Source organism: Eulemur rufifrons, chromosome 29 (genome assembly GCF_041146395.1).
Source record: "Eulemur rufifrons isolate Redbay chromosome 29, OSU_ERuf_1, whole genome shotgun sequence".
Classification (NCBI taxonomy): domain Eukaryota; kingdom Metazoa; phylum Chordata; class Mammalia; order Primates; family Lemuridae; genus Eulemur; species Eulemur rufifrons.
In genome coordinates this window covers 18,486,964-18,500,260 of record NC_091011.1, presented here as the reverse complement: position 1 = coordinate 18,500,260, position 13,297 = coordinate 18,486,964, and the positions used below count along the sequence as shown (strand labels likewise).

Genomic DNA, 13,297 nt, shown 5'->3' with positions numbered 1-13,297 from the left:
GTAGCACTCAATTATGAGATCACAGGTCAGGCAAGAGTGGCCCCTTGCCACAGAGCCCAGCCAGCCCGTCACCTGCTGGGCACGTGAGACTCCTGCTTTCTCAGAGCAGTTCTCGAGCCTGAGAGTCTCCCCAAACCCCAACAGTTTATCTCTGGCAGTTGAGGGGGCTGGACCTTGTGTCTGCTAGCCGGGGCTGGGCCAGCCCCTGTGCTGGGGCTGCAAGGCCATGCGCCACCTCACAGTCGTAGCTGCAGAGTTGACGGTGGTGGGTGGGTGGGTGCATACACTGGGTATCTGTGTTCCCAGTGGCACCTCTCGTACCCCTCTCTGCGGCAGTGGTGGGACTCTGCCTGCACACATACACCTGGGGGGTGTACCTGTGGTCCTAATGCATGAGTCAGCCGGGTAGCACCTTTAAAACCTCCTAAGATTGTACTGGGTCCCCTTGTTATGTCGAGGGACTGTTCTGGCTTTGGCCAAGCAGTGCTATGATCAGAACCTCCCAGTGTCACTAAAAGGCAGGCTGTTTTCAATGGGCTAATGAGAAAATGCTGTCGTGGCATGAGGATTGGCCCAAACCCTCTAAATAAAGCAGCGGCCTGGACAGGCACTTGGCCCGTTGTACTTTCTGGCACATTCTAGGCCAGGCTAGTGGTAAGGTACGGATGTGGCTTGTCTCTTCAGGGAGTGTGTCCCTCTCCCGGCCTTAAGGTGGTTTCTCCTCCTGTGCTCAGAGCCTCAGCTGCGGAGCTCTCGGTCCTGGGTGATGGTGACGGCAAGCTGGGGCCACATCCGGAAGACGAGACTGGCACCCTCCACTTCCTGGGGGCTCCCCCTACACCCCTTCTCTTCCTGGCAGTGTTTATGTTGGTTACCATGACAAACGGAAGGGCAGGATTGCCAAAGCCCGTGCAGCTGAGCAGTGCTGCCATGCCCAAGGGACAGACTCTGACCTCATGTTTCCCTGCCTGCACGCCACAGGACCTGCCCTTGGGGATGCAGGACTGGGCCATGTCCTGGGCCACCAGATTCTGCAAGCCTGTGGTTTGGACATGTTTGGAATCAGGTTAAAGTGAGCATCAGGGCATAGCGGGCCCCAGAGGGAAGAGAACACAGATGGGAACGTGTGGGATGTGTGTGGAGGGAGGAGGATCCCGGCAGTGGGTCCCGGCAGGAGACCTCGGCTGGCCTGTGGGACCAAGAGCCCCAAATCTTTTTTTTTTTTTTTTTTTGAGACAGAGTCTCACTCTGTTGCCCAGGCTAGAGTGAGTGCCGTGGCGTCAGCCTAGCTCACAGCAACCTCAAACTCCTGAGCTCAAGCGATCCTCCTGTCTCAGCCTCCCGAGTAGCTGGGACTACAGGCATGCACCACCATGCCCGGCTAATTTTTTCTATATATATTTTTAGCTGTCCATATAATTTCTTTCTATTTTTAGAGGTGGGGTCTCGCTCTTGCTCAGGCTGGTCTCGAACTCCTGAGCTCAAACGATCCGCCCACCTCAGCCTCCCAGAGAGCTAGGATTACAGGCGTGAGCCACCGCGCCCGGCCAAGAGCCCCAAATCTTTGATAACAACCAGCTGCCAGAGCCGCCTCTTTCTTATATATGATTGCTTAGAAGGGAAAAAACAAAAAAAAAACAAAAAAAAAATCAGAACATTCCAGATACACCTAATTTTTTAGGCTCTAAGGAAGGAGGCGGGGAGGATGTTGGACTGGTAGAACAAAATAGGTCTTATTCCTGCAGGTGCCTGGGAAAAATCTAAGCTGAGGCACTTTGCATTATCCCCTGGGGGTGTGAGCAAGCCTTGTTTTTGTTTACCATTGCCAACTGTGTGCGTGAAGCTATTTATGGGTCGGTTGTAACGGATACAGGAAATATGAGCATCTAAGCCTTTCCCTGTTGCTTTGTTTCCTGCTGCCCAGGTGGGAAGTAATGACTTGACCCTTGTTAACCTTCACCTGGCCGCCCTAACCCTGCCAGGGGCTGAAAATCCATGCAAGAACCACAGTGACGGCCACCGGGTGGCGAGCTTCGCACAGACCCTACAGGAAACCCTGAAAGGTAGGAAATTGCCTTTCTCTGTGGGTCGGCCACACTCCTGCAGGGCAGGCACTGGCACCTCTTCTAGGCCATCTCCCTGGTCACTTAGACTGCCCGTTTGACAGCAAGGCAGGTCGTGGGTACAGGGGACAGTCAAACCCCCTGCATCTCATGGAGCCTAACTGACCCCGTGCAGGGGCACATCTTTGTCTCTGTGAGCCTAGCTTGGGTTCCAAAATGTCAGCTTTATGGCTTCTCAGCCTGTCTTGGATGGGAATGATTAAGGAGGGAAGTATAAGTGATGACGCCCTTCCCCCAAGTCAGCCCATCCTGGGCCTGGCTGCCATGGGTGCCACTCTGGGGGTGACACATACAGATTCATGTGTGCTTTTGTGAAACAGTGACAGGAGGTGACAAAGGGAAGTGATGAATTCCTGATTATTGGCGAATTGAGATTTTCTTCCTGGTGGGATGCAAGTCACGTTAAAGGAGCCTTGAACCTGTCAGAAAAACTTTATTTTAATCTTGTGGACTTCAGGCAAGTCCAAAGCACTTCAAGCCCCCATCTGATGGGGGAACGGACAGTACTTACTCACAGGAGTACCCAGAGGGCTAAGTAACAAGCACTTGGTAGGGATGCTGGGTCCTTCAGTTTGACTCTAAAATACCAGAAGAATTAAGAGAACCCTGGAAAGAGCAGAACTCCAGGAGAAAGGTGGGTGCTTGGTTTTTCAGGCTCTGCCCCATAAATACAGAGGGTTTTCTGTGCTCGGCTTCCCAGAAGGAAAAGTTGACGAGGCTGAAAAGACTGTGATCTTTTCAGCTCGGCTTGATTTTTCAGAACACCAACCTTCTCTAGGTGAGAGTTTGCAGCTGGAGGCCTAGAATTGTCCTCTGTGTTCTGAGTCTTGCCCCGTACTCCCCAGCTTTCTAAGACTTTTCCTTGTTGAATTGGCCCCTCCCGAAGGGTGATTCATGAAGATTAGGCTGCAAAAATATTTCAGTCAACTACAAGCTTACATTTAAGAAGATTTTTTTTATTGTGGTAAAATATACGTAACATAAAATTTACCATTTAAATCATTAAGTGTTCAATTCAGTGGCATTGAGTGCATTCCCGCTGTTGTGCAACCATCCTGCCGTGCGTCTCCGCTTTCCCAAACTGAAACTCTGCGCCCATTAAACACTAACTCCCCACAGCCCCTGGCACCCACTGTTCTACTCTGGGACCGCATATAAGTAGAATTATATGATATTTGTCTTTTTATGTCTGGCTTATTTCACTTAGCGTAATGTCTTCAAGCTTCATCCATGTTGTAGCATATGTCAGGATTTCCCTCCTTATTGGGACCGGATAATATTCTGTTGTATGTACACACACTCCATTGTGTTGTTTATCCATTCATCTGTTGGTGGACCCTTGGGTGGCTTCCACCTTTGGGCTATTGTCAATATTGCTGCTATGAACATTGGTGTGCAAGCTTCTGTTTTGAACCAGGACATGTTCTGACCGGTGTTCTACTTAAACAATGAGTCCTGGGACTAAAGAAGTCAGACGAGATATCTAAGCTGAGATGCTCCATCCAAGAAGCAGCTGTGTAGGAAATTGTTCACCCACAGTTAGTCTCTAACCTTTTAAAAAGGATGACTTGATAGCTTTTCCCATCTGTAGACATTTCTATTGTCCTCAGTCTCAAACATTTCCTTTTTTTACTATGGAAGCAGGAAAGAAAAATGCCAGTTCATAACTTCTTTCTTTCTTTTTTGAGACTGAGTCTTACTTTGTTGCCCAGGTTAGAGTGCAGTGGCATGATCATAGCTCACAGCAACCTCAAACTCCTGGGCTGTAGCGATCCTCCTGCCTCAGTCTCCCAAGTAGTTGGGACTACAGGCACATGCCACCATGCCCGGCTAATTTTTTCTATTATAGTAGAAATGGGGTCTTGCTCTTGCTCAGGTTGGTCTCAAACTCCTGAGCTCAAGCAATCCTCCCACCTTGGCCTCCCAGAGTGCTAGGATTATAGGCGTGAGCCACCTCACCTGGCCTTCATAACTTGATCGTCTTAGGCATTCACTGTTTTTACCCCCTGATATTCAGGGAGTGGTCAGGTTTTTGCCAGAAAAAGTTGGGCAGGTTATTGTTCCAAGTTGCCAAGGGGCTATTGACCCACACAGCCTGACTGGGCCTTGACACATCCAGGGAGGGACAGTGACTCATGCTCCCCGTGTTCCCCTGCTTTTAACCAATATCCAATTAATTGTTAACTGGTGACACTTCAGACCCAGGCATTCAGGAAGTGCTCCAGTCTGCCCAGGTCTAACAAGGGTAAATAGATTAGCAGGGAGGTTCGGCTAACACAAAGACAAAGCCTTCATTCCACAGGCTTCTATCAGAGCAAACAGAACCGATTTGGTGAGCAAACTCTGGGCCTTTCTGCCTTTGTGTGGAATGTGCACCCAGGTCGACGTCAGCGGGTATACGCCAGGCCCCTGGTGGAATTTTCTAATTTCCGACCTGACCAGGGCTTGAGGACAGGGCTTCTCTCTGTGAACTCAGCAATAGTGAAACAGGATGTGTAGTAACAGTTGACGTCTGGGTGGATGGTCCCTCAGCGGGAACCAGTTCCTGCTGTTGTCACTGGCATTTTATAAATCTGGAGACTCTGAGGCAGTCAGCCCCCGGCGTTCTCCCCTCGCTTCTGGAAACCAAGGGAACGACGAAGGAGCCCATGCCAGGCGGGTGGCTTTCTAGGAGGAGAATTCAGGGTTCTGTGCACCTGTGGATTATCAGAGGCAAGAACTGCCTTGATGTCCTCACCATCGCAGATTTAACCGAAAGAACAGGAGTTGTGAGAAATCTGGTTGTGCTCATTCAAAAAGAGAACCGTTGTTTTCAGTCCTGAAGTTCCCTAGAGCTGGGTTTATGGACTCTTTTTTTTTTTTTTTTTTAATTTTCAATCAAATCTCATGCAGAAAGGTTTATTGTCCATTATTGACACCAGCATCTGTCCTGGTTTCAGAATTGCCTTTTCCAGCCCAAACTTTGTCAGGTCTGCGTCCCAGTGAAAACCTCTCCCTCATTAGATGAGAACCTCCTGCTTTCAGTCTTTCATAACCTTCAGTTTTCCTTGCTATCCAATACATGTAGCATCTTCCTCTTCCTTTCAAAATGGAGCTGCACCCTGATTCCGAGGTATTCCTCATGCTCGTCCACTCGTCTGTTGAGCACGCGCTTGTCGAGGACCTGCCGGTGCAGCAGGCGCTGTTCCAGCGCTGGGTGTGTTGCAGCAAACAGCAGCCACATCCTGGTGCCTCTTCCATTCTTGCTATTTGCGAAGAGCTCTGGAGTTGAGGGCTGGCTCGGGGACTTTGGGCAAGCCATCCAACCTCTCAGAGCCTCCGCTTCCTACCTGCAGACAGGAGATGGTAATAGCACCTACCCCGCGGGGTTGTGGCCATAAATGATGTCGAGGAAGTGGCTGGCACAGTGCCGGACACAGGGTGAGGGCTCGGTGAACCGTTACCAATGCTAGCCAGGTAAGAGTTGTGACCATTAATATTATCCTCAAGCGGGCTTTCCTGTCAAAAGTTGGCACTGATTTCCCAAGACAGCTTGGGCTCACCCTGATTTGGGTGCCCAGGTTGCTGGGATCTAGCGTGCGCGGGGCCACACGGTGGGGCCCAGAGAGGCTTCCATGTGGCACCTCCGGGAGGAGGCCACCACCTGCAGTGCGCGAGCGTCCTCTGCTGGTGGCTCAGGTCTGTTCCCTTCAGCCTTCTTTCCCTCTAGCCGTTCCTACGGAAACATCCTCGCATCCAGGAAAAAGATTTGCTAATCGTCTCGGTCGGATACATTTATGATTTTGTGTATGAGCTGCCTTCCTTAAAGCCTCCCCCGTAAGGTGTGACAGAAAGGCCACCCCCTGCGGCAGCCTGGCTCCCCTGAAGTGAACTCTCCACAGGAGGGTCAGGCGGGGTCCAAAGGAGTCCTGCGGAGCCTACCAGAATTTCTACTTGCTTTGCTTGGAAAATCCTTACTTTATAACCATCCCGCTTCCTCTAGGGTAAATGAGACTGTGGGAGAAATGGCTAAAATACTTGAAGGAGAAAGCCTTTCCTCTTGGCCCCGCAGTCACTTTGTAGTCCTTCGTGTGCTGGGCGTCTCTCTGGCAGACTTTTGGGAACCTGGGTCAGGAAACCTGCAGGGAAGGGGCCTGAGCTACCCGTGAGGTGCCCCGTGCACTCCTGGTAGCTCCTCTGACCCTGACACCCGGAGGAGAGGGATTGTCCTCCCCCTTTTATGGACCAAGGTCACCGGGCTGGGGAATGGCAAAGCCCAAACTGTACTCAGAGTCACCCGCTGTCTTCTTTAGAACTGGAGCCAAGAGCCACTGTTTTCAAATACGCTACTCCTACTCCGTAGGGTTTTGTTTCATTTTCAGTAACTCTCTGTGACCGCTCTTCCTCCTAGTTAATTTGGGTTAATAAAGTGAAACAAGGAATTGGGAGAAAAGGACACAAAAGTATCTCTACGTTTAGGGAATATGATTATCAGTGTGTTACCCCTAAAGTTAAAAAAAAAAAATTAGTCCCAGTAAGAGAATTAAGAAAACTGGCTAGTTACAAAATATAATAATTAATGTTTTGATATGTATCAACAATAACAAATTAGAAAATATAACGAGAGAAAGCAAAGATCTCATAATAAAAATGAAAAATATTAAAATACTTAGAAATATGGTGGTAAAGTGAAGAAAACTAAAACTTTACTGAAGAACATAAAGAAGAAAGACTTGAATAAACAGAGGAACATGGCGTATTGTTCTCGGGCGAGAAGACTCCCATCCTCACCACAGTTCTGCACAGCTCACTGCACAGGTTCCGCCGGGCTCCCCCGTGCCCGAGGTGCCCCCACGCCTGACTGGACGTAGAACCCGCTGAGAGCACCAGGGGTGCTAAATCAGAATCGCTCTGGGTGGAACCCAGATTTCTGGGAATGAGACTCAAGAATAATATTTTTTGGAGCCCTGACACCCCAAGAGGTTTTTTTTTTTTTTTAAAACAGAGTCTAGCTTTGTTGCCCAGGCTAGAGTGCTGTGGCGTCAGCCTAGCTCACAGCAACCTGAAACTCCTGGGCTCAAGCAATCCTCCTGCCTCAGCCTCCCGAGTAGCTGGGACTACAGGCGTGCGCCATCATGCCCGGCTAATTTTTTCTGTATATATATTTTTAGTTGTTCATATAATTTCTTTCTATTTTTAGTAGAGACGGGGTCTCGCTCTTGCTCAGGCTGGTCTCGAACTCCTGAGCTCGAGTGATCCTCCTGCCTCGGCCTCCCAGAGTGCTAGGATTACAGGCGTGAGCCACCGCGCCCGGCCCCCAAGAGCTTTTTAAAGAGCCCCTTCCTGCTTCAATCAGAGCAGCTCCACTTTTAGCCACTCAGCTTTTGGGGCTTCTTACAGGATTTCATTTGAGAAAGGGAATCCCTCATTTAAAAAAGAAAAAAAATGTTTGAAAACTGCTGATTTGAAGCAAATCCATCTCTAGGATGTATTTCCAAGTAGAAAAAATAAGGTAGGAACTGATAGATAAAAGTTGCTATCATTTGTGTGAAAATAGATACATGTACTCGTGTGTCCAGAGTATCTAGAAGGAGACGCAGGGAGCGGGAACGGCCTCCTCTGGCCAGCCAGGGTGGGAATGTTAACGTTTATATGAGTTTAATTTTAAAATTTTTTACAATTAAATTTTCAATATCAGGAAACCTTATAAACATTTGTAACAAAAGAATGTTAAAACATACTATGGCACTAGCTCAATAATGGGTCAAGAAGATAGAATAAAGCTCAGAAACAGATACATTGTACATGAGATTTTTAAAATAACAGATTGACATCACAATTCAGTTGAGAAAGAAAGAAATCTTCAAGAAACGATATTGGCAGAAGAGGTTAATTGTTTGTGGGAAAAATGAAAGTAAATCCCAGGCAAGTTAAAGAGTGAAATGTAAAAAATGAAACCATAAAAAGAACTTAGTGAATATTTGTTTAATTTTGGAAGTACTCTGGGAAAATTTTTTAGACCGTGCTACATAAAAAGATTTTTATTTAACTTCTATGTGCTTCATAGGCCAAATGAAAAGGGAAATGGCAAATTAGAAAAACAGTCCCTATATATGACAAAGGATTAATATTCTTCATATATGGAGAGTTCATATTATAAATAAAACACTAATATACTGTACAAAGAATAGGCACAAGAAGCACACCTAGCACCCAGGTCTCGGTTTCTAATACCATTCTCTGATAAAAGGAACCATGGCTCCTTAGAGAAATGGCTAATTCTAGGACTGGGGCAGAAAATATGCAGGACCATCTTGGAATATCTTATAGTGTCAGGAAGAATTTCTCACACGGAAAACAAAAGGACACAGGAAACAACTGAAAGAGCTTCGAGTGACCCAAGCTGGAAAAATTGGAGTGACAAAGTAAATAACATAGTATTGGATTATAACTCAAAGCATAAAATAAGTATCCATGAATCCACATCAAAATAAATAAACAGTTGAATAAATTAATACATGACGAAGACCAGATAAATCTCTTGTGTAGCAGAATTCCAATTTTTTTTTTTTTTTTGAGACAGAGTCTTGCTCTATTGCCCCAGCTAGAGTGCAATGAGTGGCATCATCATAGCACACTGCAACCTCAAACTCCTGAGCTCAAGCAATCCTCCTGCCTCAGCCTCCTAAGTAGCTGGGACTATAGCCATGCACCACCATGCCCAACTAACTTTTTCTATTTTTAGTAGAGACAGGGTCTTGCTCTTGCCCAGGCTGGTCTCAAACTCTGGAGCTTAAGTGATCCTCCCACCTCGGCCTCCTAGAGTGCTAGGACTACAGGCGTGAGCCACCGTGCCAGGCATCTAAATAATTTAAGAAGATACTCCAATCTCAAAAAGAGGGAGCGTAACTTATTTTTCTATAAATTGAAAGAAGATGCCACTTTCACACATCTAGTTAATTTTTTAGTGATAATACACAGTGTTGCTGAGGGATGCAGTCAGAGGAACTTCCTTACGTTGCTGGAGAGGGTTGAAATCAGAGCAGCCTTTGGAAAGTAGCTGGTAGTATTTACCCAGAATCTTAACCGTGGCCATACTTTTTCACTGCAGCTCTATACAGTACAGGACAGAAAGCAGAGACATAGATACTAGAATGAGATAGATACCCACTTCAGCATTATTTATAGTCTTAACTACTGGGGCCAGCCTTAAAGATGACCCACAGCAGGAGAATGGTAAATTACGTACATCAACACGGTGGATGGCTGCTGTGGGCTGCCCATTGGATGCCAGGAAGACCCAGCCTTTTCCCCTGGTCTATTGATCTGAATTTGAACCTCAGGAAGATAGAGCATATCTTCTAATCCAGGAGTAGCTGCTGCTTATATCTCCAGCCTCTTCTTTAACATCTGGCTTCTGTATACCTTGTACTATAGAAGGACCCAACTATACATGAGGTACCCGCCCCCCACCCCTACCCCCAGGAAACCAGGCTGTTTCCTAACTCCCTGCTTTTGCATAGGTTCCCTGTCATCCTTGTTGACCTGAGCACTCTTCCTGCGCATCCTCCAAGACCCAAATCAGTCATTGCCTCTTCCAGGGCACCTTCCCTAACCACCTTTCCCTATGCTATGTTGTTCTCCAAATGTGTTTTTATTTTTGCACCTGTGCTCTGTTCTCACCTGTTTTCTAGTCTCTCCCATTACACTGTGTGAGCTCCCAGAGAGCAGAAGTTGTGTTTTATTCATCTCTGAATCTCCTGCACAATAGGTGCTCAGTTAATGTTTGTTGAGCATTTGTTAAATGTCTGGGCAAGACCTCTAGGCCTCTTTTTGCTATAAGATTTGGACCCCATGATCTTGACCAAGGGTTATTTCTGTATCACACCACCCCTTATTTCCAAATATGTTACTAGCTAACCTACTCTTAATATTTGCACAAGAAATCTGGAAAAATTGGGAGAATGAGAACCATGCCGCAGTCCTAACCTGGGGAATCAAATCAGAGAATCACAATCCCATTTCAGCAGGCTGTGGTCAGTGTTGGGTTTTACTTCCCAACAACTCATAAATTCTTCACATTTTTTCCTTCCACTTCCAGGAGAAAAAGACGTGATTATTTTAGGGGATTTTGGCCAAGGGCCAGAGAGCAATGACTATGATATGCTGAGGAAAGAAAAATTCCACCACCTGATCCCTGCACACACCTTCACCAACATCAGCACCAAGAATCCTCAAGGCTCAAAGTCCCTGGACAACATCTGGATCAGTAAAAGCTTAAAGAAAATTTTCACAGGTAAGGCAGAACTCACTCGTTCTTTCTCCTGTTCAGAAGTAGAGTTGGAGGAACATGTCTGAACTGACAGAAATTATCTTCCTTCTTTTGTGGGTTACTGTGTAACTGTCATTCAGAGACACTTTTGGGGGGGTGACAAATAATTAAAAGGCACCCACTGATCTACAACAAGGGAAAACGGGGTGTGTCCCAGGCAAACCTGGTTATAGGCTAGGAGAGTCCTGATTCAGAGATGAGCTGATAACTTGCCCTAATTCGTTCAGCAAACATTTGTCAAACGTTCAGGCCCCGTATGGTGGAATGTGGTGTGCCAGCACGCTGTCTGGGTAGATGTGTCATGAAAGAATGGGAGAAGCGCTCAGTGCTCCACAAGGATCAGGATGTGATGGGTCATCTCAGCCCTGAAAAGCAGTCATCCTCCCCCAAAATACTAACCTGCTGTGTCAGGAGACAGTTAGGTAGCAATCTGGCAGAGACAGTAGGGTCTTCTGATGAAAGATAAGAATAGTGGTTCTAAACTCTGCTCGAAGCTTTACAAAGTCGCAACATGTGCATACTATGCTTTAATGAGAAATTTAAAAACAAGAATAGTGCCAATGCCTGGGTCCCACTGCAAGAGGGTCTGGCATGCATCCAGGGCAGAGATCCTCAGGACTTCCAGTCTCGACTGGGTCACCTGCTTCTCCTACCTCTCTCTGGCCACTGATTTGCTGTTGGACTCTGTCATGGGAGGATCCAAATGATGAAGGAAGTGGGTCTCAGAGGAGTGACAGTCATCAAACTAGGCGAGACACAGTTGGCAGAAACGTGCTGTTGGCCAGGAGCAGAGGCCAGACTGCCGCCAGCCCAGGCTCCCGGGAGGGCTCTCGGAAGGTGCCCGGGGAAGGCACCTGTCCACACAGAGACAGCTGGGGAAGCCCAGCCCACAGGGCTGGAAGGAAGTTAGAGCTCGTTGCTTCTGTCCCCTTCCTGTTAAGTCATAGAAACTGAGGTGCAGGGAGGAGTTGCCCCGTCACAGAACTGTCAGCTGGGTACTCCAGAGCTCAGCCCAGGATCCAGGCCACTGTAGACCTTACGCTGACCTTGACACTGATCCTCACTGGGGACCACACGGTGCTTTCTAACTGTTGTGTAACTGTTTCTATAACTATTTGTTATTGTTTTTAAATGTACCTCCTGCTTGATATTTCTAAATCTTTATTTTTAAAATACATTTGCTTTCTTACTAACCTCTGTAATTTTCTCTGTTTTACCCTTTCTACAGAAAGAATTTATTTTCTCCCTTTTTGGTGTCTTTTGCTTTGCAAAAATAGGACCTTCACTTTGGGCATCTTTATGAGCCATGTGTCCCTGCCTTGCTGGTCGAGTTAGCAGAGCCTAAATGGGGAGGTCAGCCCGCGTGCTAGTGCGTGTCTGCACGGGCAAGAGGCATGGCCCCTGGGTAGTGTCGGTGCCTGAATGCATCAACCCTCCTTCATGTGGCAAATCAAATTGGCCAAGACCTTTTGTTTGCGCAGGCAAGCCAGCTACCGGAGCAGCACTGTCAGGGCACCCTGGCTTGCAGACATGCGGCGTCGGCCCCTTACCTGCCAGCCTGGCATCCCACCCAGCCCCTGTCCTGATTTCTGGCTCTCTTTTCCCTCTCCCTTCAGGTCACTGGGCTGTGGTGAGAGAGGGTCTCACGAACCCTTGGATTCCGGATAACTGGTCTTGGGGTGGAGTGGCTTCTGAACATTGCCCTGTGCTGGCCGAGTTTTACACCGAAAAGGACTGGAGCAGGAAGGAGGGCCCTCGGAATGGTAACGGGGTCACCCTGGAGCGAAGTGAAGCCAACATCAAGCACGAGCGATGATGACACCAAATCGATTTTTGCACCCCCTGATCCCAGGAGGACACAGACAGGAGCTAGCCCTTCCGGGTGAAGATTGAGGGACAGAACTACCTTTTAATCTTCATTCTGAGAGTGTCAGCACGTGGGCCTTGACCCACTGCCTTCTCTGTGGACGGTTCAGGACCTCCAATGGGGGCGGCTCATGCTGGGCACTCGCTACACCAGGCGGTCACAGCAGAAGCCCCGCGTAGGACAGAAATGTCTTGTACTCTGTGGATGCCGCTGGCCTCAGCAGGACCGGGCTGGCTGTCGCTGCTGGCTGGATGGCTGCAGCAGGGGCACAGTACCAGGGGAGAGGGAAAGAGAGGCGGCCCCGGCGGCCAGGCCCTGGCTGAGCAGAGCCAGAGTGCTCATTTCTGACCACCAGGATGTGGCGTTCCAGCTGCACATTACAGAAAGCTTTTAACTGTGATCGAGCACTCTTCTCAAATATTTTGAGTGGTGATTTTTAGTTTTGTTTTGAAAAAATAAACAGAGATTAACCTGCCTGGCTGCAGTGAGAGCGTGGCACGGGTCCCCTGCTGCATGGGTTGCGCCACTTTGGATGCGTCTCCTGGGGGCTGTGCTCTGGGGACCCTGACCACCTCGCCTTCCCCAGGCCTTTTACACCTACCCCTTGAGACCCTGCAGAGGCGCCCCTCAGGCCCCGTCCACTCACCTGGAGTCTCCATAAAGTCTTTATTTATCTCCTCCCTCCCAGCCGCCCCTGTCTCCACCAGACTGTCTCTTGCCTGGGAGCAACATTTGTGCTTCTGCACACCTACTAGTTCCCTCTGCAGGACGGGAATGCTAACAGCATGACATCGTTCCTCCCTCCCTAAAGTTCCCACCAGTAAGTAAATAAATGGGATCCAAACTCAGCATTTTCTGAGTTCAAAACCCATACTCATGTATCAACTTTATGCTTAACGTTAATGTAAAAGTATAAAAACAAATAGTGAAAAGGTCAGTCATGAGCTTAGATTGTCTAGGTTATTCCAGTTTCCCAAGGAAGCTGAGGGTTTATTC

At 48.1% G+C, this 13,297-nt stretch overlaps 1 protein-coding gene across 1 annotated transcript in view; it reads left to right on the top strand.

Annotated features, from left to right (window-relative positions):
* Positions 1-12,766, top strand: part of EEPD1 (endonuclease/exonuclease/phosphatase family domain containing 1) — a 112,668-nt gene extending 99,902 nt beyond the window's left edge. The window contains exons 6-8 of the mRNA XM_069461761.1: positions 1,925-2,063; positions 10,204-10,398; positions 12,051-12,766. Of these exons, the coding sequence (XP_069317862.1) occupies positions 1,925-2,063; positions 10,204-10,398; positions 12,051-12,250 (534 nt within the window). The 3' untranslated portion in view covers positions 12,251-12,766. The remainder of the gene's footprint in view (positions 1-1,924; positions 2,064-10,203; positions 10,399-12,050) is intronic.
* Positions 12,767-13,297: the final 531 nt, after the last annotated feature.